This window comes from Myiozetetes cayanensis, unplaced genomic scaffold (assembly GCF_022539395.1).
Source record: "Myiozetetes cayanensis isolate MyiCay16 unplaced genomic scaffold, myiCay2020 scf35, whole genome shotgun sequence".
In the NCBI taxonomy this organism is placed as follows: Eukaryota; Metazoa; Chordata; class Aves; order Passeriformes; family Tyrannidae; genus Myiozetetes; species Myiozetetes cayanensis.
In genome coordinates, this window is record NW_026087577.1 from 860,434 (window position 1) to 887,949 (window position 27,516).

The following is a 27,516-nucleotide window of genomic DNA, read 5'->3' on the forward strand; positions in this document are numbered from 1 at the left end:
CTCCACCTGGGCACCACAGCAAGGGGCTGCTTCCCAGAAAGGGACTTCTCCCCCTGCTTTGCCCCCTCTTGCTCCCAACAGTCAGGTTCCCAGCTGGGGACGCAGCAGAGCTATCCAGGGAACTGCACAAGCTCTTGCCTGGCTGCTCTGAATGAAGGAGTGAACCTGAGCTCTGGTGCAGCCCCAGAGCTGCCATGTCTGTGCTGTCAGCAGGGATTACTCATCCTCAGAGCTCCCACTGCGGAGCAGAGGGGAAGAGGAGATTCCTGGCACCTCTGTCTGTGAGATCCTGATCCCCCTCGGGCACCAGCGCTCCAGGGACTGACACTGTGCTCCCATGGCCTTTGTCCTGTGCTTGGAGCTGTGGCCTGGCAGGGGAGGGCAGGTGGGGCTGACACAGCTGCAGCAGGAGGAGCCACACGCTGACTCCCACGGCAGCTGCAGCGGTGGGAAGCAGCACAGCTTTATTCTGGCTGGTACAAAACGTCCCCTTGCTAAAAAGGCAGGGGAAGGCAGACTGCAGCACAGCCACCTGTGTGGCAGGAGGTGCCTCGTGAGCACAGCCTTCACCCTGCGCTCCTGGACGCTCGGGGGCTCTTTCCACGTGGTTTTAGAGCCACGGCAGCATCTGGGTGGCCAGATCGACCCTTTGGTGGGCTCCTCCCTTCCGCGATGGCTCCTCTGGCTCTGAGAGGGTCTATGGGAACACTGGCCACTCAAAACACACTTCAGACACTGTGTCAGTCTTAGCTCCAGGCTGGTCAGCCCCTCCCTTACCAAGGTGTGACCCTTGGGGGATGGCCAAAGCATTGCTGCAGGGGGGCAGATGGGTAGGGGGGACCCTGGGCAGACCATGAACCACTCAGCTCCTCTCAGAGCTTGTTCTTGGAGGGGGACCAACGAGGATAAGGGGGTTCCTGTCACTGCTGTGAGTTGGCACATCTGATGTGGTGGTTTCCAGGGAGTGAATCAGTTGAACTAATGAATTCCCCCTAAAGCCAGGATTCAAAGATCTTCCTAATATGTGTCAGTTGACATGGCATTAATACTCCCTCCTGTGACCTTTACATTGCCATCCAAGCCCAGGTTCCCCTTTCTGCCCTTTCATATTTAATATTAAATCTGATTTATCTGCGAGAGGGCTTTATCATGCGCTCAGACAAATTGAGAGGATTTCATAATCCATCCCCAAGGGAAAATCATTGACTTGAGGGTAAAAGTATCCTGTGCAGCCCAGACAGGGGCTGCTGCTCCCCTGCCACTCCTCACCACACCAGTGCCTGATTTTCACCTGTGTCATTTGTGGTACTTGCTGACCCACCCATTTTATTCAAGGTCAGCACTTGGCCATCTCCAGACGCTGCCCGAGGCAGCGGCTGCTGCTCTCTCTGCTCCTTCTGATTTATGTGTTATTGAGCACAGAGAGACTCTAATGGACCGTCTCACAGGGGAAAGCCTGGCACAGCTGGGGCTCCAAAGGGCTTCCTCGCATGTAGGACTCCTCCGTGCCTCCCACGGGATCCCATTACACCTCCCTCGCTGCTTTTGCTTTATTCGCTGCAGATTTCTTTTTTCACGCAGCACAAACTGAAATGCTGCCAGAGCCAGCACCACGTGCTGCTGGAGGTGCAGGAGGGTGGCTGGAGGGAGTGATGGATGGCAGAGGAGATGCTGGCTGCAGATCACAGGGGCATGTACAGCACTGTAGTTGGTCAGCCTGGCACAGATTTCCTCCCAAACAATGTTTTTTTAATCTGAAAGAAAGCAAGAAACTGGGATGTGTCTTGCTTCTTTCCATGGCTTCCCTGGAGGCAGCAGCAGCAGCACATTAAGGAAAAAAGAGAAGGAGCAGGAAAAAATAGTCAGAAGCACCAGGTGGCTGAATATCTTGCAGCCTAATTGATTCCTCTTTAATTAGTACAAAACCTGTTGCTCTCAACCGACATTCGGTGCCAGCTTTAGAGCAAGCAGCATCCTCCCTGGCCCTGTGCCAGCACAGCTTGGCATGGAGGGAGGAGAGGAGCCACAGGGAATCATGCGAGGCTGACAGTGCCTCTCCCACACCTGGGAACAGGGGCAGCCTCCAGCTCCTACAACTGTCACTGAGGCAGCACGAGCAGGATGGAGTCCTGGCAGTGTCTGTCGCACACCAAGCTGCACTGAAGGGCTGGGGGGATTATCTGGAGTAGCTGAGACTTCACGGGGGTTTCTGTGACTGTGCCTGACGTCCCTTGGGAACTGCTCACTGCTCCTCACCCCAGTCGTTGTTTTTCAAATGGAAAAGGACTCAGCTTCATTTGCAGTGAAATGTCTTCTCTGCTTTTTGCAGTGTTGAATGGAGGTCCAAAACCTTGCATGGGTTGGGGACCCTCCCCTGCAGGGCTGTGTCCAGCTCTGGGGCCTCAACATAAGAACATGGACCATTTTGAGAGAATCCAGAGGAAGCCACGGAGATGCTCCCAGCACTGGAGCCCCTCTGCTGTGGAGACGGGATGGGAGTTCAGCCTGAAGAAAAGAAGGCTCTGGGGAGACCTTAGAGCCCCTTCTGGTGTGTAAAGGTACTCCAGGAGAGCTGGAGAGGGACTTTGGACATGGGAGAGAACAAGGGGGAACACCCCATTGACAGAGGGCAGTATAAGATGGGATATTGGGGAAAATTACTCCCTGGGAGGGTGGGGAGCCCCTGGCACAGAGTACCCAGAGAAGCTGGGGCTGCCCTGTTCCTGGAAGTGTTCAAGGCCAGGTTGGACAGGGCTTGGAGCAACCTGATCTAGTGGAAGGTGTCCCTGCCCATGGCAGGGAGGTGGGATGAGATGAGCTTTAACGTCCCTTCCATCCCAAATCACTTTGTGATTCCACGAAACCAGGCCCTGCACTGGCTGCTCCAGGTCAGGTGGTGATGTGAGACCTCACGCCCTGCAGCACTGGCCACATCTCAAGTGCCACCTGATGGCTTTAATTCTTTGGTCCTTGTGACATGTGTGAGGGCTTCCTCTGGTGCACAGTGGCTATGGGGGCTCTCCTGTCCCCCTACAGCTTCTCCCCAGCAGACCAAGGAGTTGGACCCTGCTCCTGGCCCTGGGTCGCTGGTTCTATTGAAATATCATCGTGGATGAAGTGACAACTTGTCTCCAGGTTTAGCAGCAAAGCCCCTGCCACCAGCTGGCTTGTGATGGCTGTTGTTGCTCCAGCACAGCTGCTGCTCCCCAGCAGGAAACCCCAAAATACCCATTTAAGTAGCAAAATGTCATTTGCCAGCCAGTCCCTGCTGAGAAGCCTCTCTCACGGCGCGAGCACCAGGCCAGCAGGCTGTGGGAAACTGAGATGGCTTCTTCCATCCCATTAGTACACACAGGGACACAAATGCCATTAAACACTAGCCTGGCATCTCATCAGGCAGCTACATCCTTCATGGGTGTTCCCAGGAACTGCAGGGAGAGAAGAGGAAGCTGATATGCAAACGCCATGGCTGAGCAGGAAGCTCAGAAGGTAAAAGACACCTGGCAGCTCTCACACACAGCCCCAGCCCTGCTGTCACCCCTGGGCAGGGGACCCTGCAGAAGTGGCACCATCCCAGGCTCCAGCAATTAATGAATCCCCACTGGGACGGCCCGGAGCAGGAGCAGGAGCTCCCTCTCTGGGCTCAGAAGGACTCAGGAGCTGTTTTGGCAGTGCCAAGCTGTTTGGCTGATGTTACCCAGGCCCCTTGGAAGGCGTGATCTGGCCTGCAGACCTCACACCGCTGCACCGATAATTAACAGTAACGAACGAGCCTGTTGGTGCCTGGAATCCCAAGGCTGGGGAGAAGAATTAGCAGTGGAGCAGCCTTGGTTTTACCTTGGAAAAGGAGTGCATCTGAGATGGAAACAGCTGCACAGCAACTCCCCAGCTCGTTTTAGCTCTGCAGCAAGCACAGGAGGGGATTTCCTGGAGGTTTTTCTTCCTGGGTTCAGGAGCTGGGGAGCAGATCTGGGTTGCCCAGCTGGAAGCCACATCTCCTCATTCACCACCCACCCCATCCCCTCGGGAGCAAAAGCTTCTCCACAGGAGCAAGGCTCCCAGCTCCTGACTGGGAAGGGCTGGCATGCAGAGGCCGTAGCTCAGTGCCAGAGCAGTTTTCCTGCCTGCGTGAAAAGGCAGAGCCTGATCCAAAGCCCCTGTTCCCTGCCTGCCCCTCCCTCGCCCCTGAGAGCTGCCTCCCACATCCTGCTCGCTCACCCAGCAGGCAGATGCCAATCCAAACCCTTGGCTTGTGGAGCTCTTTGCTTGGGGTTTTCCCCTCCCTCGTGGAAGGCCTGTAGTTCCCCACTGTTTATAAGTTCTATTTGTAAGGAACCGCTGAGCAAAACAATAGCTACTTTCTTTTTCATTCCCTTTTTCCCCCCTCTTTTCCTCCAAAGTGCTCTTCCCCTCCTGGCAATGCACATTCCAGCACTGTTGCACCGAGCTGGGTGAAGATGCCCAGAATTTCACACCAACGGCATCGCCCCCCTCCTTCTCACTCCTGGGACTGGGAAAGCAAAAGGCAAATGGATGTGGGGAGATGGAGATCCACATTATGATCATGACTCCCTTTCTCTTTGGAGAAGCCTTAATCCTGAACCATTAATAAAAACAGATTTCGTGCTGCACACAAAACCTGAATGCATTTTGCCTTGTCTTCGTGGGCAGTATCAGAACTAAAGCTGCCTTTGTGCAGTGGGGCTCTGCTGCACTAAGCCATTAATACTGGAAATGAAGCTCCATGGGCTTAATCACCTATTAGAGAGTCCCCCGGACTGCTGGAGGTATTTTTAGGATTCAGAGGTATTAGCTCAAAACCAAAAAAGTCCAATTTATCAATTCATCATGATTCAACTACTGCACACCACCTTCCTCCTCCTTCTCCTCTGCTGGCTTCACAACACTCAGAGCCGTGCTTAGCCATGGGAGTTGTTCCTGTTGGCACCCTCCTGGCCCACATATGGGGATGGATTTTGGGGCACCAGTCCCTCAGCCAGTGGTGCTGCATTGCCAGGCTCTGAGCCTGGATTTAGTGGTGCTTGGTGTGAAAGGATCCAGCTTCCCCTTTATCTCTGCCAATGCGTTTCCTCTGGCAAAGTTGATTTTGTGCCCTTTGCACCCCAGATAACATTTATCCTCATTTCTTTAGAGGTGAGGGGCATTGCTCTGATGTTTTGGCAGAGCTGGATGAGCAAGGGGAGCCTCAATGCAGAGCCAGGGGAAAGAGCACCTGCCACACCATCAACCTTCAACACTCATCCCTTCAGCCACAACCCAAGCACACGGGAACCAAACCTCCCTTTTGGGAGCAGGTGGCTGGAAAACCCCTCGCTGCTCCCATAAAACAAGCGTCTGTGGTTTTACCAAGTGCCCAGCAGCTCCTGGCACGGGCAGTCCAGAGATGTGCCCCCGGTCCCAGCATCCCTCTGCGAGGGAATGGGGGTGTGTCCCCTGCCCGGGGTCTGCCCAAAGCGCGCAGACAGACACGGAGAGGCACAGAACATGCCGGGGATGCACAGGACAGATCAGCTCCCCTGAGGGGAAGTGCTGCCCCCAGCACAACCCTCGCAGCACGGAGTTTCCCTTGGGCAAGGGGTCCCTGCGGCAGGAGCGCCTCCCATCTCGCTCCACCCCCGGCCCTGGCAGCGAAAGAAAAGAGCTCCCACGGCTGTTGGAACAGAGGGGCCGAGGCACAGGTGTGTATAGATCATATATTTGTGTGTGTAACTCTGCACAGAGAACTGCATCCTTACACACCCGCACAGGTAAATACTTATAGATACTGACCTCTTCAGATTAAAGTCCAAGGCACTTTTTACAGTGAACAGGTTAAAGCCATAGTTTAAAACATGCCTGTTTCTGGGTACAGCTCAGGTTTATGGCAACGCTATGGGGACGGGCTGTTGTCACATGGGCCAGTCCCCACTCCTGTCTCCCAGCCAAGAGACTGGCCCTGAAGGAGGGCTGGATCAGGGCCGGATCCTGACCACGGAGACACGCAAGCAGCTCCTGCTGGCAGGCACATCGGCAGCGCCGAGACCCCAGCAGGGGGAAGAACACTTTGGGCAGAAGAAGAAGCAGAGCTGGGTGCACAGTTTGCAGCACCTGGAACACCAGAGCCCCTGGCCAAGAGCACCCACCGGGCAGGTGGTGCTGGAGCCCTGCCTAGTGCCCCACAGGGCTCTGAGGTGGCTCATCCCACAGGAAAATAACTAATGCCGTGGAGAAGCTTTTTCTCTCTCCTGCAAAAGCCCCTCTACAGCCTTCAGGCCTTTGGATACATTTCAGGAGGCAGCTTGGAGTCAAGCGAGGAGAAGCTGGGACCAGTGCAGAGCCTGGCAGCAGCATCTTCCCCTTCCCAGACCCCTGAGGAATCTCCTCCCCCACAGCAAACATGCTTGGTGGCCATGGCACAGGGCTTTGAGCTGGCAGGGATGTGCTGGGCAGGAGAAGCCCAAGGGAGAGTGGTGCAGAGGGCCAAGAACTCCAGAAGTGCCCTGGCACCCCCAGACCCAGCTGGCAGCAGTGGAGGCTTAGCCCTGGCCTCTCAGAGGAACCAGCCCCTCTCCTCCATCAGAGCTGGTTTCTGTGGGGAGATTTCAGTTCTGGGACCCAGCAAGGAACCTTCAGAACTCAAGGCAGCTCATTGCTGCTGGGGCCCTACTGGGTTTGACTGGCCTGGGAGGGTCAGGCCAGCACAGCTGTGACAGTGGTGACGGTGACAGCATGGCAGTGACTGCAGCTCTGATTGGGAAGGGCCAGTGTAGGGGCTTTTAGGCTTTCTCTGGACCAAAGCAGCAGGAATTGTAGGTGCTGCTCATTCCCAGGCATGTCATGCACGTGAAGACTGGCCGGGAAGAGGTGTTGGGGCTGCCAAAGAACAGTTTAAGACTTATGATCCAATGGGGATCAGGTCCAGCAGCTCAGGGGTTGGAGGTAAGGAAGAGGTGCTCTCTGAGGCTTGAGCAGTCCACAGAATCACAGAATCATGGAATGACAGAATGGTTTGGATTGGAAGGAAGTTAAAGTTCATCTTGTTCCACGCCCCTGCCATGGGCAGGGACACCTTCCACTACACCAGGTTGCTCCAAGCCCTGCCCAGCCTGGACTTGAACACTTCTATGGGATGAGACAGCCACAGCTCAGGGCAGCCTGTTCCCAGCTGGGAGGCTGAGATGGAGCAGCCCTTGTGACCTCATTGTGTTTCTCTTTCATGCTCAGGGTTTTATCCTCCTATACCATCACAGCCTGAGGCTGAGCAAAAGCTGCAGCTCTCCAGGGCAGGCAGTGAAGCCTGAACTGGACATGCCCCAGTCTCCTCTTCCACATAACAAGTGGACAAGAGGAAATGGCACTAAGTTGTACCAGGTTTAGGTTGGATATTGGGAAAATTTCTTCCCCATAAGGGTGGTCAGGCCCTGGCATGGGCTACCTATGGCAGTGGTGGAGTCCCCATTCCTGGAGGGAATTAGAAGATGTGTGGATGTGGCACTTGGGGACATGTGTTAGTGGTGGCCTTGGCAGTGCTGGGTTAACAGTTGGATTCAATGATCTTAGGGGACTTTTCCGACCTTAACAATTCCATGATTCTATGGAAATGTGCCAAGAGCCTGGCTAGAGGAGGGAAGCAGCATGCTTTGCACCACTGCTTCCTCAAGAGCCTCCATCCTGCAGGAAAGGGGGGAGGTTTGACTCTTGCATAGCTCCCCAGGGAGCCAAGTCACTCCTTCAGCTGGAGGAGACAACCTGGTGGGGATGGCTTTCCAGGGAGAAAAGGGGATCAGACCTTTCCCTAGGGAGAAGCAAAGCTCTGGTGCCAGTGGGCTACACGGATCCAGACCCGCTAGAGGTCAGCTTCTGGGCAGCAGGAATAAACACCTGGGGGATGAAGGATAACCACTGGGGTTCCGTGCCCCTCCCTGCCCCTTGTCCTCCATCCTCACTGGCAGCAGCAGCTGTACTCAGAAACAGACATTTTTGGCAGCAGCCTGGCGTCGCTGCCTGCCGACAACTGTGGTGGGTACAAAAGCATAATTGAAAGTTACCATAACCATTATAATATAGCAATATATTTCATAGTTAAAATAAACTATTATGCTTTCCCCTATCATTAAAAAAGAAGCGAGCAGTACAGAGGCAAGTTGCAAACCCAGGTCAAAGCTCCTCAAGTCTGGACAGAACCGTCCATGAGTTTGCAGAGGGGATGTGGAATTTTTCTGGTATCTCTAGGACGTTTCCTTGCAGGCAGCGCAGGAAGGAGAGTCGTGGAGCTAAAAAAAAAACCCCAAGGCTGTGCCAAAAACGGGACTGGCTGGGTTAGGTGGGTCCTGGAGGGGCGTCGGGGATTGGCCTCTTCTGGAGAATGGGCTCGGATGCTTCCCAGCTGCGGGACGGCGGCACCTCTTTGTGATCGGAACTTGCGGTTTTGCTCTTGTGCTTTTCCTCCACCTTGGTCGCTGATCCCAGCTCTTCTCTCTGTTTGGGGCATCCAAAGGGATGATCTCAGGTGTGCAGACAGCACCAGCTGGGGAGCATTTACTGGAGCCAGACGCTGGAGCCCTGCCAGCTGAGGCTGCTGGTGACTGAGAGCTGCTGGCAGGGAGCGGGGGTGGCTCTGGGTGGGCACCCCGGGTTGGATGGCACTGATGGCTTCCTTCTGTGCCTGCCCTCCCCGTGGCCTTGGGGAAGTTCTGCAGTCCTGGCAGCAGGGCTGGAGGGGGGTTAATCTCAGTGTTGGCCTTGGTGGAATCCAGTGCCAAGGGCAATGGGTCAGGGCTACCAGCACCAGTGTTGAGGCACCGGCAGGGCTGTGGGGGAAATACGGGAGTGCAGGGTGGGGCCTGCAGGGTGCATGGGCTGCAAGGGGGGTTTGGGGTCTCTGGGGGTTGGGATGGGAGTTCAGGGGTGGATGGGATGGGGTGCAGGGGTGGGCAGGGTGCAGGATGCAAGGTGCAGGGCACAGGGTGCAGACCCAGGGCTGCCAGGCCCCGGGCAGAAGGATTGTTGGGGTGCAGGTTGTGCTGACATGAGGCCAGGGGGATGCAGGGTGTGGGATGTGCAGGGATCCACCACCCCAGGCCTGTCGAAATCCTGCAACAGCAGCAGCTCTGCCCCCGGACAAGGGTCTCTTGCTCCAGTTGTGATCCCAACCCTCGCCACAGTCCTTGCCCCCTCCAGCACCTCAAGGACTGTGATATGACAGCAGGCCTCTGATCTCACTCTGTTGGTTTTCCCAGACTTGATCACGAGGCTCTAGGGAGGTTCCTGGGTTCCTGCTGGCAACATTGATCTTCGAGCATCTATACTTCCTCTGGCTCTCCGACACTCCAGGACAGGTTTCTGCACCTCACCCCATGCACAGCCACATTCCATGGGCACTTTGCTTCTATCTGAGGCCCAGGAAGAATTTTTCTCCCCTGGCTGCCTGCAGGCCAGGGAAAATGCTGCATTTCATGCTCTTTTGCAGAATTTGTAAGGTTTTCTCCATTGTTACTCTGGAAACCTCCCCACAGAGATGGGCAGGAGCTTCTGCTGGACAAGGTGGACTGGGGGGCACCCGTAGGCACACGGGGAGCAGCAGCTGGGCTAAAAATAGACCTTGGGGGGCTGCCAAGGCACTCCCTACCATCCTGGGAGATCAGTGACACTAATTACAAGAGCTTGAAAGGGCAGCTCGTTCCCAGAAGCCGAGCATCTCCCCCTAGCCAAGGACCAGGAGCGATGGCCACGTGAAGGCGATGGGGATGACCGTACTTGCTCCCCTGCTACCAACACCTCTGCAGCACTGGGAGCTAATTGCACAGAACTCCTGCTGTTGCCTTGCAGCCTTCCTCCTCCTCCTCCTCCTCCTCCTCCTCCTCCTCCTCCTCCTGGGGCCAGCAGGCTGGCAGCCCTCCTCACTAACTACTGCTTGTTTTCTATGCCACTCTAATTGCACGGTACAAGGAGCGTAACCACCTCACACCACCGGCAGCAAAGAATTTCCTCGGCATTGGCTGTGGGGAGGTGGTGGTGTGGGAGGGCGGTGTTGCCTCTGCCCCTGCGTGTGCACAAAATCCAGCGTTATTTATGGAAGGGAAAAAATTACAGAGGACAACGTTACAGGCTGAGTATACCTGGAGTAACACAGTGACTTTGATTACAATTACTGACACTGCTGGGTGAGGTGTAATTAATAGCACAGAGTAATTACACGGTTCCTTCATCTGTTTAAAAATATATAAATATTCTCTGCTGAGTTTTCATGGAAAGCAGCAAACACCAGCTCCAGAGTCAGAGCCCTGCACAGCTCTATGCACGGACCCAGGAAACCTGGGGCAGAACTGAGGAGGAAAAAAGGGGAAATGGTGAAAGCAGAACTGAAAGTAGCTGGTTCCAGAAGCAGCCAAATGATGCCCAGGGTACCTCAGGAAGCTGAACACCAGCAAAAAAGTAAAAGGGAGGCTGAGGGGCTGCACTTTGGCAGGCATGGGTGGCAGTGCCATTGCCAAGACGGTTCCAGAGGGTGCTGCTGCTCCCCACCAAACCCAGCAGAAGTGGCATGAAGCCGATGGGCTTTGTTTTAAACAGATGAAGCACCCACCCCAGCTACCGCATCACTTGCCAGTGAGCTCCCGCTTGGCCCCGGTGGATTCGACACTGACAGCTGGGCTTGAGTGTGGATGTTCCTGGTACAAGTGGAGATGGCCGGTGCTGATGGAGTGTTCCATCCAGCACTTCTGAGGCTGCCTCAAAGAGCCCACTGGCTTCTCAAGGTGCTGGGGGGTCCCCAGAAGGGGGTGATGTGGGCACCTGGAGACCCTCTGGTGCCAGGGCTGGCCCGCCAGCCCCATCACTGGCCAGGGGCAGCCCCGTGCGGCCCTGCACGCTGTAGGCACTGCTGTCCCGGCTCTGGCACAGGCAGGGTATGACACTGAGGACCAGAAAGAAGGGTCCCTTGTTCTTCCCCAGACAGAAAACACTCACAGCTCCAGAGAACCCCCCCACGGGCCGGTTACAGCCAGGAACTGTCACCCAGCTGGCAATGTGAGGGGGGGGGTTCTTGTGGGTCCTGGCAAGGATATGGGATGGAGCATGGGCAGCGTCAGCCAGAGCCTGCGTAAGGAGCCCTCACGTTGGCATCTGCCTGGTGGGGCTTGGCGATGGTGAGAGGGGAGTGCCCTGCAGAGAAAAACTCTCCCTCTGGTGTCTCCGTTGCTTCAGTGCTTCTGACTTGATGTTCTGTTTTGTTTTCAAATGTGAAGACCTGAGATTGAGCGTGGGTTTTCTGTCCGCCACCAGACGCCACAGCATGGGCCGGCCCGAGGCGTCACCTCCCGTCCCCTTTCCTTCACCACGTGTAGAGGCACCTGAACAGGGATGCGATTCCCGATACCAAGGCGTTGGCAAAGCTCCAAGCGTTGCTCGGCACTGCCGGTCCCACCGGCTCCAGCTGAAGGGCCCTGCAGCGGTTCAAGGACCAGAAGGAAGTTCACGGAGACCTCGTGACCTGTACGGAAATTGCTTCCCCTGTCCACGGGGGGCTGAGGGGCTGCATTTTAGCAGCTGCTTGAGCTCGTGTAAGGGGTGGGGAAGGAGGTGGAGCTGACACCGATGGGGCTCTCGGAGAGAGGCGTTTGGGGGGTGCCCCCTGGCACTCCGACTCCCCGCGCCTCCAGGATGGCTGTGAGCAGGCGCTGCTGCTGCTGCCGCAGCATGTCAGCCATCAGCAGCGGCAGGGAGTTGAAACTGGCACTGAGCTGCTCCAGCTTGGATTCCAGGCCGCTGATCTGCTTCTCCAGGTCCTCGCTGCGGTCGTTGAGCTCGGTGATGAGGTCGTACATCACGTTCTGCATCTGGGGAGGAGACACAGGGGATAGCAGAGGGGTTAGTACCATGGCTGGAGGGGTTAGTGCTGCTGCTGTTGCTGGCAGAGCTGACCCCTTTGGCCCTGAGAGTTCCCAGACTTCTGTGATGATGGTTTGGCTCATCCCTGGACATCACAGCAAGGAAACTTTGCCAGCCCCGTGTTGCTGAGCAGTGGCACCTTTGCAAAAGCAAGTCCAGGGAGCCCCTGGCTCATGTATGAGTTTCTCCTCCTGCTTTGCAAGGGCAGCCATCCCACAGCAGCTATTCCTGGCTGACACCAACTGAGCTGGAGCATTTTGTGGTCAGCCAGGTCTGCTTTAGTTTTTCTGAGTGAAGAGAAACACTCGGGTAGTCTGGCTGAGCCACAGGAGACTTGCCTTTGAGAGGTCAACAAGGGTGTTGGCTTGGTCACTCAGCTTCCTCTGCTCCATCTTCACGCTCCGCAACCTGGGGAGAAGGAAAGAGCAACATGGTTGCACACCTACCCAGTTTCAAAGTGCATCCCAGGCAATGGAAAACTGTCCCCACACCCCTGCCAGGGACTGGACCCCAGTTCATCTGGGGCTCAGCAATGTCCCCAGCCCAGTGCGCAGCCCCTTACTGGTGAATGGCTTGTAGGAACTTCCTCTGGTGCTTCCTGACTTTGGCATGGTCGATCTTCTTCAGCAGCTTGGTGTGCTTGTAGATGAGCCACGTTTCCCGCAGGACGTTGGCTGCCGCGTTCTTGATCTGCAAAACAAGAGCCGGCTGCAGGTCACCAGGCCCCAGCATGTGGGATTTCACAGAGACACTGGTCTGGCTCTGCCATGAACTGGTGTTGCAAGAGCACTTGAGTGGTCCCAGCTGGAGCGAGGCGCTCAGCCCCTCGAGGGGTGATGGGCAGCTCAAGCAAGAGCAAGGGCAGGCGGAGCCCTTGGCACCCACACCATTGTCCTACTCTGCACCGATGCTTCGGCACCAGGCTCCTCGTCTGTGTGTGAAATTGTACCCTAAGGTTCAAGAAGAAGCAAAAATCCCAAGGTTTTTCTTGATTCCTGCATCCATCTGCCACTCTTGGCAGTCCTGGTCAGGCCGTGACTTCCGCAGGCTCCCCAGCTGAACCGCATCCCTGCTGCTCTCGCTCCGGGAGGAATTGGCTGCCGTCTCCTGGCCTGGAGCCCACAGATCCATATCCACGGCCAGAGGAGGGGGCTGACCAGCTGTTTGCTTTTCCGGCTCGGTCACACCGAGGTCCTGACTGTCCCTGGGGTGTCAGGGCTCTGGCTGGGGTGGATCTGACGGGGGCTCCGTTCTCATTACATCACCTGCCACTGTTGGTCTGCCAGCGTTCTGCCATGATGAGGCTGCTGAGACCAGAGACCTCCTGCAGCCCCCACATGTTACCAGGGATGTGACACCACACCTGGCATGACAGCAACCCCTTAGATCCCCCACTGCAGGCTCTTGGTCCCTCCTTGGGAATGGAAACGGCAGGAGCCTCACAGGGTGGCTCTTGTCTGCGGTGAGCACTGAATTACCAAAATCCTCATGACACCAAGAGAAGTGAGATCATGCTCTGCAAATGGAGGGAGTCTGTATCCTCCCAGAGGGAAAAAAACCCAGGCTTTTCCTTTCTGGGGTGTGACTGAGCATCCTGTATTGCCTAAATCCCCAGAACAGAGCTGGTGGTGTTTGCTTTCAGTGTAACTCTTGTGCCTGAGCTGCATCCACGGCACTTGGACAACTTCTTCCACTGTGCTACCCACAGGACCCACATCCAGAGGTGCTGTCACCTTTCTCCTACCATGGTATCCCAAATCCCCAGCTCCTGGCACATGACACGGCCCCCTGCTCCTGCTGCCCCCCATGGCACCTTACCCGCTTCGTCAGCTGTGTGTCCATCATGAAGTTGTGGACGTGCTTCTCAGCTTTGGTGAGCTCCAGCTTCCTGGCCACCACAGCCACCACCAGTGCCGTGCAGCCAGCACCCTGTGCAGGGACATCAGTTGGGGAAATGGTTTGTCACCCTCTTGTAACAGCAGCACTTACACCCTCAACCTTGCAATCCCCTAATTAACTAAAGCCCTTCCCATTATCTCAACAAGGAGATATCACAGAGCCTGGGTGTCCTTGAAGGGCTGACGGGGGACTGGGTAATTAACGGGAGAGGCCAAGCTGTTGACAAGGTCAGTGGTGAGCCTGTGCCACCACAGGCCAGGGATCTGCCCCGTGCTGGTGCCCTGGAGGATGGGGAGCCCTCCCACACCACAGAGGGCTCTGGGGTGGGGAAGCACCAGGCAGCCTGAGTGAGAAGCCCAAATCAGGACCCCTCAAATCACCATGGCTTCCAACAGCACCAGCTGGGAGCTGGCTCGTCCTGCCTATTGGGGCCAGATCTGAGCAGCAGCCACCAGCTCCAGCACATGTTGTCTCTGGAAAGCCAAGGTGCTCCTTGCAGAGCCTCCCTGCCGTGCTCCTGAGCTCTGCTGCACACACTGGCTGAGCCGCCCCCCCAGCGCTCTGGCAGAGCCACGCCAGCCTGGCAAGCATTGCCTAATTTAATAGAGTCATTAATTAACAGGATGCCCTGAGCTGAATCCTTCAGCATCCTCAAAGGTCCCACAGTACTCTCTCAGCTCATACCACTTCTCTCTTCCTGGTGGGGCCACCACCCCTGGTGTGGTGGCTTGGGAAGCCCAGTAGAGCCCCCAGCCCCAGTGGGCACAGGATCCCCATTCCCAGGGGGTGGGGGGGCTGTGCTGGGGGTGGAGGACACTTTGCCAGATGGTGTCCCACTTCAAAGTAACCACTGGCTGGGGAAGAGTTTTGGGAGCTGTGGCACAGAGACCCCCTCAGCCGAGCAAGTGGCTGCTCCCCTGCTGGGAATCGCTGCATGGTCCCCACCCACAGGGAGCTGTTCTCTCTTGCTTGGCTCCCACCAATAGCACCAGCCTCATCTGAGGTGGATCAAAGACTTGTAGATAATATAAAATTAATCCCCAGTGGTGGAGCCGCCCTGGCTGAAGGCTCTCATGGGGCTGCCCTTAGCTGGGAACAGGGATGGCTCCATCCCCAGGGTCTGGAACTAAGGTGGGCAGAGCCAGGGTGCTGGGATAAACCTCTGGAGGAGCCATGACCACCAGGCCCCTGGCCACTCCTTTGGCAGCCCTGGCTGGCAAGTCCCATGAGCTGGGAGATCTCATGGGCACCTTGGAGCAGGTATGCCAGAGGCCCTGGCAGATGGTGACTTTCTGACCAGAAGGAAGGGAAGCCATGGCAGAGCAGTGATGCTGGCAGAGGGTGAAGGGCTTCCAGCTGGTTCCAGCTCTTAGCAGGAGCCAACAGCCTTTGGAATCACTCTGAGTGACAGAAGACAGTTGGTGTGCACCAGGATGGCCAATAGATGCTCAGGAGCCCCTCTTCTCCCTGGGCACGTCACTGGCCCTGCTGTGGGTGGGTCCCTCCACACTCACTGAATGCAGGTCCAAATCCACCCCAAATTCACCAGCTGGGACAGCTCCATCAGCTTCCAGGTTGTGAGACCTCAGACCTGAAGCCTCACACCTTGAACACGGACAAAAGAGCTGGGAAATGGGTCCCCTCAGAATCCAGTGGCCCCGCTGCTGCAATGGGGACAGGCAGAGCTCGTGGGAGGGGCAGCTGGCTTGGCACAGCCCTTACCATGATGCCAGTGAGGAGGCAGACCCCCTTCCCACAGTAGGTGTGCGGGACCATGTCACCGTAGCCGATGGACAGGAAGGTGATGGAGATGAGCCACATGGCACCCAGGAAGTTGCTGGTTACATCCTGCTGGTCGTGGTACCTGCCAACAAGACACAGACATGAGTGTCACAGCAGGGGACAGGGATGGATGTGGGAGAAACAGGGGTGCCTGGGCACAGTGGCTCCCCTGGCGCAGGCTGTGCTGGGGTTTAGGATTAACAACACAGCAGGATGTCCCACAGCAGCAGTGGTTGCACAACTTCTGGTGCAGAAAAACCCTCATGGACAAAATCAGAGCAAAAAATCAATGGCAAAGGCTTCTGCTTTCAATCACACCTGTCACCACATCCCCGTCCCACTCCCTGTGTCCCCAGGGTCATGTGGTGCTGTGCTGAGAACTGGCTGATGGGAGAAACAGCTGTGGCTCTGCAAATTCCTTGACTGCAGCAGCCCCACCGCTGGCATCCTCCCCTGCATCCCGTGCTGCTGCAGCCTGGGCTGTGCTGCCCCAGGGGACTGCCATCAGCAGCGCCAGCAGAACCGCCAGGGACGGATCCTGCCCAGCCTCCGGCATCCATGGCTCTCAGATGGTGCAGGGGAATGGCTCACACACCCAAGATGCAGCACACGTGGAGTGGCTGCAGCTTCAGGGATGTGCTGCAAACTTTCCAGGTCGTGTCCCTGCTGAGCTGTGAGCTCTGGCCGTCCTGGCCGTCGGCTGCAGCTCCTCCAGCAAACACGGGGCCCCAGACACCTCCTGCTCCCCAGGGCTGGTGCAAACCTGGCCAAGCCGTGCAAGTGATGCTTCCCGGGGGATGCAGCATTGACTTGTGGCAGCAGAGAGGGGCCTGGCCCAGTCTGCACCATGACGTGGCCCTGTGCCCTGGGCAGCACCTTCATCCCCCCAGGGACAGGACGGTTGTCCTTCTGCCTCCCTAGCAAGGTTTCTCCCAGCCTCTTCATGGAATCATGAGAGCGAAAACAGATGGAGCTTTTGGCAATCCTGGCTCCCCGCTCATTGCTCCCAGAGCAGTTGGGTTTTCTCCTGTTCCAAAATGTTCTTCCCTCCAGTAACTGGAGACTCAAGTGAGATCCTGGTGCAGGAAAAAGCACCCTCAGCCACAGTGAGAGTTGCTCTGAGCAGCTGGCCAGGGGAGCTGCAGCCCACAAGCACTGTGTGGATCCCCAAAATCGCAGTACCAGCAGTGGCAGGTACCCCCTATCCCAGTCAGTGTATTTCCCTGGGAAGGGCTGAGCCCAGCTCATCACAAAGTATGGAATGTTTTGGGGACAACTCCGAGAGCCCCAGGCTGAACATGGAGGTTACAGCCCAGCCAGACAGATGGACATTTTCTCCTCTGACCAGCGCTCAGGGCAGAATGAGCTGATAAACCAGAGAGGCTGGCACTCCCCACAGCTGGGGTGAGCAGGAAAAGCGGCCACCTGCTCATGCCCAAAGACTGCTGCAGTCAGCCAGACCCCAGCACTGCTTCCCACCGTCCCCTCGACCGCCGTCCCGCCCCCCTCGAGGCCACAGCCACCCCGTCGCTGTGGGTGACACGAGCATCGCCCCACGCCCGCACCGTGCCGCCGGGCTTTGGGCAGCACCAACCTCGGCTGAAACAACCCCACGGCTTTGGGCAGCGCCAGCCCCGGTGGGTGCCCGGGGGTGCCCCGGTGGGTGCCCCGGTGGGTGCCCGGTGGGTGCCCCGGTGGGTGCCCGGGGGTGCCCGGGGTGGGCTGGCGGCACGAACGGGCACACGTGCGGGCCCACGTGCGCGCCGTCGGCGGGCAGCCCCGACAGCGCTGGCGGCAGCGCAGGCACCGCGGGCGGCTGCGCTCGGTGGCCAGGCGAGCGGGCGAGGTTGCTAAGCGACTCGCTGCCTTCGGAGAGCTGCGGCCCCCCGGTGCGCACGGGGGGATGCTGCGCCCGCAGGCGCTGGAGCGGCCCACGGTGCCGAGGGGACGGGCCGTGGCCGTGCCGCCCCCAGCCCCGGGGACCGTGTCTTGGAGCGACACACCCGCCTCTGAGCTGCCTGGCCCCGCGGTGGGTGCCGGCTGGGAATGGTCCTGCAAGGCACAGAAGAAGTGGTTTCCAGTGCCGATGTAGCAACCTGCCGTCAGTGGGGACAGGGGGACACGTTCTGGCTGGCCCTTGCGGGAGCTGTGTGACACCCAGGGCTGGTGCATGCCCCGTGTGTGTCCCTCTTGCACAGAGCACGTTCCAGGGCTCTGCATCCCCCCAGTCCTGCATCCCCTAGGGCTGATGCACCTCCAGACCACCTGGGTTCGCTTCTGCCGCTCTACGGACAGAGGGAGGTGATGCCAACTGTGGTGCTGGTGATCTGCAGCGCCTCGTCTGTGTCATTTCTGGGATTTTTTTTTTCCCTCTAATGGTTCTTTATTTATATTGTGTTTTCCAGCCTAAGCCTCACCAGGTGTGAGATCACCCCTCTTGTGTGTGTCCCAGATACCTGTCTGCCTGTGCCCTGTTTAGGAGTCACTAACAACCATCTCCCAAACACAGTTAAGCAGCACCTAAGGATTCAGCCCGAAAGGAAAGCATCATTAAGGGAGACAGGAAGGAAAACACGGCCTGTAAAAGCTTGAAAATCTGTGTGCCATCCCACACCTCTGCCACAGCACTTACATCTGCCCTAATGCCCCTTTGTGGGTGACCAGAGCAGCAGGTCCCACCCTGGGGAAGAGGAGGAGTGGCCTTCCTCTCATCTTGCAAGCACCTAGAAGTGACCCTGGGTAGCTGTGTAAATGCCAGTTGGGGTGTAATTCCTTGCATACCAGTTCCAAGGATGACACAAAGCTGCCACAACAGGACACAAGACACCCCATGTGAGACCTGCTCTCCCTGCCCTAGGATGAACATCTGCTACTGGCCCCTTGCACCATGGCCATGGAGAAAACCCTCTGGCACAGCACTGGGGATGCCACCACCACAGCCCCCTGGTTCCCTCGGTGGGCAAAGAGTGGTGGCAGGTCCCCGAGAGCTGGAGGTGCACCGGTACCCACCAGGCCAGTCACCACAGCAACCCCAGCGCTAAGCATGCCAATGCTGGCACGATGCCATCTGGCTGTGGGTTTTTCCCCACGGTTCTTTCATGGCAGTCACAGCGATGCCAGAGCCTGAGCCAGGCCCTTCCCCTTACCAGCGGCACCTCTGGCCTCTCCCCATACACAGGCCCCCAGGTCCTGCTGTTCTCCACATCCCCCACCTGCACTCTCAGAGCTCCTGGCACCTCACACTGTCCCCTGGCCCAGGCACTGTGCTGCAAGGACAGGGCTGACCCTGCTCTGCCTCCTGCCCTGGGGACAGGGCTTGGTGGGGGGAGCCCGTGGCTGCCGAGGCCCCAGAGTCCTGCATCGCTCCCACAGGGTCTGGGACATCGCAGTTCCACTGAGTATCCCAAACTGCCATGCATCCCAAACTGCCATGCATCCCAAACTGCCATGGACTGCTGAGCGTCCAGAGCTGCTGCACATCACCCTCAACTGCTGCACATCCTGAAGCACTGAGCATCCCAAACTGCTGCACATCCCAAACTGCTGCACCTCCCAAACTGCAGCTCATTGTGAAGTACCACGTGTCCCGAACTGCCAAGCATTCCAAACTGCCGTGCATCCCAAACCTCCACGCATCCTGAACTGACGTGCCTCCTAAACACTGAGCACCCCAAACCACCAAGCCTTTTGAACTCTTGAGCCTCCTGAACAACCGAGCATCCGGAACTGTCACATCTCCAGAACCACCACCCATCCTGAACCGCCACGCGCCCCAGCCCCCTCTCACCTCTCGCACACGCGGACTGTCCACGCAGCGATGATCCAAAGGGAAATGCTGAAGACCAGCAGCACCGTCCCGGGGCAGATGGTCATGAGCGTCTTCATGACGAAGCGGGTGTTGAAGTTGATCTTGTTGAGGGCCCCGATGCTGCGTGAGGAGGCGTCGGTGAAGAGCTTGCTGTGCAGCAGCATCACCCGAGCGATCAGGTAGAGGCGCAGGAACATGGGGATGGACAGGATGATGTCCACGTCCGCCTCTGCCCGAGAGGGTGTGTAGGAGAAAGCCAGGCGGGCTGTCCAGAAAAATTTGTACTCCCCAGGGATGGGGTGTATGGCACAAACCAGCATCTCCAGGCTGATGTAGAGGATGCGCTCGTAGGTCATCGCTATCCGCCAGTCGTCGGCTCCGTTGTCGATCACAAAGAGCTACCGAGATCAAAACCACACGGTTACTGATGGCCCCAATCAACCTGCCCCACTGGCCTCCCACTACAGGCAGCGGGGATGTGATACCAGGGCCAAAAAGGAGCTGGGTGTGGCACGGCCAGGAGAACTGGGGATGGACAGGGTAGGAAAGGGTGGGAATGAGCCACCACTGGCCTCTCTGCTGATCTGCCAGTGTGTTCCAGGGATAGTTGCAGTGCTGGGGACACCCCAGAAAGCTTTAAGGTGCCTGGCCTCGAGAACGTGCCCCGGGGACAGCTCACTCAAACACCAGCTGGCAGGAGCCCACCTCCCAGAATGGCCCCCTCACCCAGGCCACAGAACGGGCGAGCTGTGGGGCCACAGAGCACCAGCACGAGCCACCCCAGCCCCTCTGCTCCCGCTGGTGCTGCACTGGTGTCACTGACAGCCACCACACCCTGAATTTCAGGGCAATTTTTGGGGAGGGAACACCACAGTCACAGCATCCAGCTGCTGGCAGAGATGGGATCCAGTTGTCATGGCAACAGACGGTTCATCCTGGGTACACCAGCTCCTCTCCCACCATCAGTGATGGAGTCAGGGTCTCTGCAGGAGCTGGGGGGGTTGGCAGCTCGGGCTGGCCTCTCTGGAATGCCACCAGGGCTCTGGAAGTCATCCACACTGTCCTGCCTTGGTAGGTCTGTTCTGAGGCTGCCATCGGCTTCTCCTGGTGCATTGGGGACACTGCTGTCACCCACGGCAGCAGGGACGTTCTCAGGGCCCCTCTGCAAGCAGCACTTGGCAAAGATGCCACCAGGAAGGGATCAAAGGGGATGTGGCAGCTGGTGCTGCTGTCCATGTCCTTGACCCTTCCAGCACAAAGTGTGCCCAGGGGTCCAGGACCTATCGCAGTCCCTCCAGCCAGGGCAGGGGGTGGGAGGTGGGTAGGGAGGTGGGAGGTGGGTGGGGAGCACGGCCATGGCTGGCACTGAGCCCAGGGACAATCCTCCTGCCCTCCCAGAGGCCCCAGTGCACCTGTGCCAGGCGCCCTGCTGGCAGGGCACAGCCCCTGGGGCTCTCCCTGGGAATGGCAGGAGCCACAGGGACTGACTCATGGAATGGCCACCCCGGCCACCTCCCTTTCTGTAGGGAAAGCTCTGCTCTTTTTAGCTGCTTTGTTTGAGAAAATGTTTATAAAAATGCTCCAAGCTGTCAAGGGAGATCCTCAGGCATTTAGCAAGCTGACAGCCCATTCCTTCCTGGAAAAGGGTGTTAAAATAAACAAATCAGCAAGAGGAAAAAGGCCTTTTGACTGCATGGTGGGGGTTTGCCATAGTCCAGCTCAGGTAAGGGAAGGAGCAAGGGGGGATCCGGGCAGGTTTCCCCTGATCCAACCCCTCTCAGCTCTGTATCTGTGAGGCATCGTTGTGGGTTCCCATGGAAACCTGGTGTGGTCCAGTGGTACTCAAGGGGGCATCCCCAGCATCACTGGCTCTAGCAGGGGAAGGAACAAGTGTGTCAACCACTGCATCTCCAGACAAGTGAAGCCCAGGAAACCACCAAGATGCAGCATGGGGACAAAAGCTTCACCCAAATGCACAAACAGCCCCAGGCACTCCAAGCACAGGGACAAGGGGGGCTCTGTCTCCCCAGACACCCTGGCTGGAGCTGGCAACCTCGCCAGCACCTTCATGTGTTGTGGTGATAATAGCATACTGGCAAGGGATGGCACATTCCACACCTCCACCCAGCACCAGAGACGTTGCTGGGGTGCCCCAGCCCCAGAGAAACTGAGGCACGGGAAGATCTTCAAGTATCCCAAAGGACTAATTAACACAATTAGTAGGGTCATACAATCACAGACCGGCTTTGGCTGGAAGAGACCTTAGAGCTCACTTCATTCCAAGCCCCTGCCACGAGCAGGGACACCTTCCACTAGACCAGGTTGCTCCAACCTGGCCTTGGACACTTTCAGGGATGGGGCAGCCACAGCTGCTCTGGGCAAGAGAGGAAGAGGGAAGAGACTGAAGTCATTGTTTCCAGAGGCTGGGAGGTCTGCCAGTGCCGTGGCTGGGTGAGAACAGCCCCCTCCTTGGGTGAGAGGGACAAGAAGCTGAGGATTTACAGCTCTGGCAGCTCCACTCCACTCCAGCTGGATTATCAGCAGTGCCTTTACAACACTTAGGAGGTAACAGGGTGATCAGCAGCCAGCACATCTCTGTCTGGAGCAGATCAAGTCACACCAATCTCATTTCCCTCCTTGCCAGTGTAACTGGCCTGCCAGAGCAGCCAGGACTTTAGTGAGGTTCAGTCTCTGCGTGGGGAAGGACAGTGGTGGGATTTTGGCTCTGGTCAAGGCGGGAGAGGTGGGATGACCCGAGGGCCGTGGGGGTGGACGCTCTGTTTGCACAACCTGCTGCCAGGAACAACAAGCAGAGGAAGTCACAAGCACCAGGGCACAGTTCGCCTGGCTGACCCTGACCGCCGGCACCCCAGGGTAAATATTATTCCAGCAAAAACCACAGCTCCCAAGTACTTGCTTTGAGCAGCCCACCCCCAGGATTGGTCCCCAGGCGGGCGGGCTGAGCTGGAGTGGGGGCTGCAGGAACCAGGGTGCTGGCAAAACCACACTGGCCCCCAGCCCTGAGAGGGACAAGTTGGGATTATGGTGCACTCAGGACTGGGAACTTTGACATCCCTTCCCAGGATGCTCCTTCTCCTGACTGGTGATTCATTCCTCCCATGCCCAAAACAGGACGGCATTGTGCCGAAGCTGGTTCCCACGGGGAAGTGCAGCCTTCCTGCCACAAACTGGGAGCCCTTTAACTTCCCAAGGAGGAAGAGAATGTGCAGCCCTGATTAGGTAAGGATTTCACAGCTTTCCTTGGCACCTCAGCTGGTCCAAGCCCTTCCTGGCCACAGCTTCCCCCAGCCACTAGCAGATCCACCAGGCACCTGAGGCCCAGACAGACCCCTCAGTGCTTGGCCTGACTGCCCCCTGAGATGCCTCACTGCCCCCCAAGGCCCTGGCAAGGAGGGAGGAGCCTCCACGCAGGTAGTGAGGTCAAGGTATTGTGTCCCACCCAGGTGACTGGAAAATCCCTCAGCACACCCCAGCAGCCCCTCACTTGGCACTGATGATGTCAGGACCTACCTGCACCTCCCGTGTGTGGTAGGCAATGATGAGGCCCAGCAGGATGACGGTGGAGAGGCTAATAAGGCATTTCAGGGCCAGGGAGAACATGGAGTCCTGCAGGGCGAGAGCGGGGAAGGCATTAGGGGGTGTGCAGCTGTAGGACGCTGTTGGCCCTGGCTCCACACCCCAAGGAAGGTGCTGCCCCCAACACCTCTTATCTCCCCCTCAGTAGCACCTTGGCTGCCTCAGCCCCCACCCTAAGCAGCTTGGCATGGTAGCAAGGGCACCATCAGCACCACAGCATCACTGGCACCTCTGGCATCCGGCACCACTGGTACTACCAGCACTGTGGGCCCTTTCTCCAAAACCCTTTTTTAAATTTAATTCTGCTGAGTGTAGTTCCCAGCCTCCCCTCACTGCTATGTGTGACACCAGCACCCCAGCCCCATCCAGCCTGAGCCCAATATTATGGCACCCAAATGGGTGGCCTAGATCCTCCTGCCAAATAGCCCTGTGTAAATTAAACCAGCCCCTGATTCACTGGTGGCCGAAGTGGCGGATCCCCAGGAGCCCACGGGGAAGAACAGGATTCACCGTCTGCTTTGGACGTGGGTGAGCTCATGTGGGCGCAGCCACAGCCTGACCCCACGGGTGCCATGGCTTTAGCAGCATCTTACCAAGATGTTATCCCTGAACCAACCTGCCCTGGTGGGTCCCACAGCCCCCCCAATCCCTACTGTGGTGAGCCCCGGCACACTCATGACGCACTCACGGCAGGCCCTCCTTGGCTCTCCAGTGTGCCGGGCTGCCTTCAGCCTTCCTCCGCTACCTCTGCCCGGTGTTCCTCAGCCCTGCGGAGTGTTTGCACGCCGAGAAGGGACTATTTGCTGCGGAGGCGGTGACGCATTGTTAACGACTTGGCTCCGGCCGCACAATTGTGTGGATATAATGGCTGGTGTTGAGAGAAGTGCTGGGACCAAATACTAGCTATTAATAGGCAAACTCTGGGGCAGAAATGTGGCAAGGCAGCTCTGGCCAGAGCCTTCCCAGCAGCACCAACCCTGCCTGATGCACGGGCATCCACTGGTTCACCTGGCAAATGTTACCCACTACATTTACTAATGCCTCCTGCCAGTGTCAGGTCCAAAGAGCTGTTCCTGGATCCCATGCTCGCAGCAAGCAACATGGGATCGTGGCTGAAATGGAGCAAGACCTTGGCACCCGCAGCACGTGTCCCCCTGCACCACGTGGGTGGCAAGATGCTTCACCCCAGTGGTGCCGTTGAGGTGGTGGGAAGCAGCAGTGCCATCCCACAGGAAGGAGAGGCCCTGTACTGCCCACACTGGAGTGACAGGCAGGGAGCAGGCAAACCCTGGCCATTTTGTCCTCCCTTCCCAGCTCAGCCCCGGCACCCTCTGGCTGGGATCATGTGGCAGTGTGGCTGGGACTATGGGGGAGAGTCGGAGCTTGGCCAGAGCCAGCAGCACCGACATCCCAGTCTGCACACCAGCAGCTGGTCCTGACCCTATAGAGGTGCTCCCATGCTCCTGGTTGTGTCCCTGCCAGCGAGTTCTGGTTTCCCAGCGGGAGCTGATGGGGATAAATTTATACCCAGCAGCCCCGCTGCTGCAGATCTGGCCAAGGGCCTGGGGAGGCCAGGGTTCGGGGACTCCCCTGCACCCTGTGCTTGTCAGCACAAGCGTTCACATCACAGCGGGGCAGGGGTGCAGCAGCAGGTCACAGCTGCTGCATGGTGGCAAGCGCTGACTCACAGGGTCTTCCCCAGCTGACAAAGCAGCCCAGCGTGCCGGGGCCAGCGTGGCAGGGGTGCTGCTGGCAGCCTGGGGAGGGTGGGCAGTTCCCCCATGCCAGGCAAGCAGGCACACGGAGCCTGCAAGGGCAGCCGCGGCTCAACAGGTAGCAGGCACAGGTGGGGGACAGTGGTTTGGCCTTGCTCCCACCGAAGGAGAGTGGGAACCACTAGGAAAATGCTCTGGCAGTGAAGCATCCTTCTCCCTCAGCAGGGGAACTGGGGATGCCAGTTTGGCACCAAGGCCTCCCACTGCCTCGGACAGAGCAGTGGAACTGCTGCCTGCAGCCCCCACACGCCCACTGGCACCGTCAGCCATGGACAGACGGCACTCAGGAGCCCCCCCACCAGGCAGCTCTGTGGGGAGGCAGCAGGGTCCCCCACACCCATGGGACCCCCAGCCACGTCCCTCCCTTCCTCCACCTCTTCCACCCACACTGCCCTCCCCACTTGCCCAGGCTGGATAATGGCAGGAAGTGGTGAGCACCCCCTTCCCACCTTGCTCCTTCCCCTCCACTGGTGGCACTGTGGCACAGGGACCCCCGCTGGCTGCCCCCCAGCCCCCTCGGCAGCACCGTCCCTCTGACGCCCATGGGTGCTGGTGCGGGTGCCTTCCCCTCTCTGGATAGGTATAAATAACATGACAGATGTCTATACAAAGAGTTATTCATATCGCTGCCAACCAGCGCAGCCCGGGAGCAGGAGCTGGAAGGGACGTGTGGGGGAGAATTATAAATAAAAGACACTGTCCTGCAAAAAAAGAAGGAAAAAAAAAATGGAAGGAAGGGGTGTGGAGGAGGAGGAGGAGGAGGGATGGGGTGCTCTGATGCACCACCAAGGGCGCTTCGAGGAGCACCTGACCATGGCAGCAACAGGCACCGCAGACCTCGGTGGGTCGGTGCCCGTCCCTGCGGGTGCGTGGGGCAGGACTTGGCACAGCACCCGCTGGCACACAGCCCTGGCAGCCCCCGGTCCTGTGGCTGCCTGTCCAGCACCTGTGGCTGCGGCATCACTAAGGCCCTGGGGACACCCCACCAGTGCCCCGCCAGCCTGTCCGACCCTGTTGCACTCTGGATGGGCCAAACAGCTCCACGTCTACCCTATGGGACACCACCTGGGCCAAATGGCTCCGTGTTTATCCCGTGGGACGCTGGATGGGGCAAACAGCTCCATGCTTACCCCACCAGCCCCCGTCTGGTGCCACCAGCCCCACACACAGCCCCCTGCCCCCATTGGTACCTTGGAGTAGAGCCCCCAGGAGAGCTCGGTCTCGATGACCATGACAACGATGCCGAACATGCCGAAGATGAGCGCGTAGTCACTGAGGCGCTTCCTCTTCTCGAAGAGCGCCCGGCGGTGCCCGAGCCGGTAGCCGATGTTTTGCGCCTTGCGCTTGGGCCCCTTGGCAAAGGTGGTGGGGGCCGGGCGGGCGGGCGGGCGGGTGGGACGGCGGGTGGTGGGTGCGTGGTTGTCCTCACGCGAGACAACGATCTCCGGAGGTCCACCGGCACCGAAGAGCTGCAGGGGTTGTGCCTCTGGCTCAGCCTCGATTAGGTTCCGTCGGGATGCGCTGAGCCGGCTGAGGGGCTTCATCACTCCTCCGCTGTACTTGCAGGAGCTCATGGCAATCTCGGTGAAGGGGTTGCTGTCCCGCCGATGGACCAAGGGGCTGGGCTGCCGATGTTTGCCACTCGCCACCCCAGAGCCCGCTGGGTGGTCGCCGAGGTTGAGCTGGCTGCCGTGGCGGGAGGAAGGGTGGAGGGCGGCGGGGGCGGCGGGAGGAGGAGGAGGGGCCCGTAACGACCCGGGCGAGGAGTGCAACAGGCTGTGTTGAAGCGGCGGCAGCGCGGAGGGCGGCGGCGGTGACCGTTCATCCCCCGGTAGCGGGCAGGGACACCGACCATCCTCCTCCAAGTCCCCCACGCCCGAATCGTGGAGATGCCCCGACGTCTCCATAACGGCGGTACCGGCGCCGCTTTACAGGGCACCGGTCCCGCTTTACTGGTCACCGGCCCCGTTCGCTGGATCATGAATGGGCGCCGTGCGCTCTCCGCTATCGCCGCCGCCACCGCCCCCGCCGCTGCCGCTGGCCCGGCCCCGCAGCGCCATTGGCCACGCTGGGGCTCCCCGCAGGCTGACATCATCCCCGCCCGCTCCCCGCTTTGTATCTCCCCCCCTCATCACACCCTCGGTTCCTGCATCTTTGCGGGGTCGTTCGGGACTTGTAGTGCATCGGGTTGCACCGGGTGCCGGGATCGGTGCGCCCCGACTCACAAGTCCCAAACGACCCCTCACCTGTTTTACCCACTGGGTTACCCCACGGGCATCCCCCCGCCCCTTGTATAAAACCCCCTAATCCCCTTACAGAGGCTGGAGATTACAAGCAGCAGCTGGAGTGTGTGCTTCCATCCTGGGGGTGGGTCACGCCATTGATTGCAGGGGGGTGTGGGGGGTGTGTGTGTGTGTGCCCCAGCATGTCCCCAAGGCGGGAGTCAGGGTGATGGTAGACCCAGAGTATGGAATATGTAGCTATAGATGTATATAAAGGGCCCTAATCTCCCTCTACAACCCCATAGCCCGCCCAGGAACCCCCCCGGCCGTGCCCAGCTGTTGCAGGAGAGGAGCTGGGTAGGAGCTTGGGAAGCAGAAATAATCCCTAGGGAATTGTCTGCTGGAAGCCGTATTAGAAGACACCACGAAGCATCCAGCTGGTGACCCCCCTGCCCAGGAAGAAGTAAGCACCTCTGCCCCTCAAAAGCTGGTGAATTCATGGCAGGGGTGAGGGGGACTGCCTACGTGTCCCTCCCCCAGAAAT

At 58.3% G+C, this 27,516-nt stretch overlaps 1 protein-coding gene across 1 annotated transcript; it reads right to left on the reverse strand.

Moving 5' to 3' along the window:
- Positions 1-9,843: 9,843 nt before the first annotated feature.
- On the reverse strand, positions 9,844-26,729 carry KCNN3 (potassium calcium-activated channel subfamily N member 3). The gene is made up of 8 exons (XM_050327915.1): positions 25,941-26,729; positions 22,910-23,005; positions 19,358-19,776; positions 15,511-15,652; positions 13,708-13,818; positions 12,452-12,579; positions 12,228-12,297; positions 9,844-11,837 (listed from the first exon to the last, which is right to left on the reverse strand). Exons 1-8 carry the CDS (start codon positions 26,655-26,657, stop codon positions 11,541-11,543), a joined length of 1,980 nt encoding a protein of 659 aa, XP_050183872.1. The 5' UTR covers positions 26,658-26,729; the 3' UTR covers positions 9,844-11,540.
- Positions 26,730-27,516: the final 787 nt, after the last annotated feature.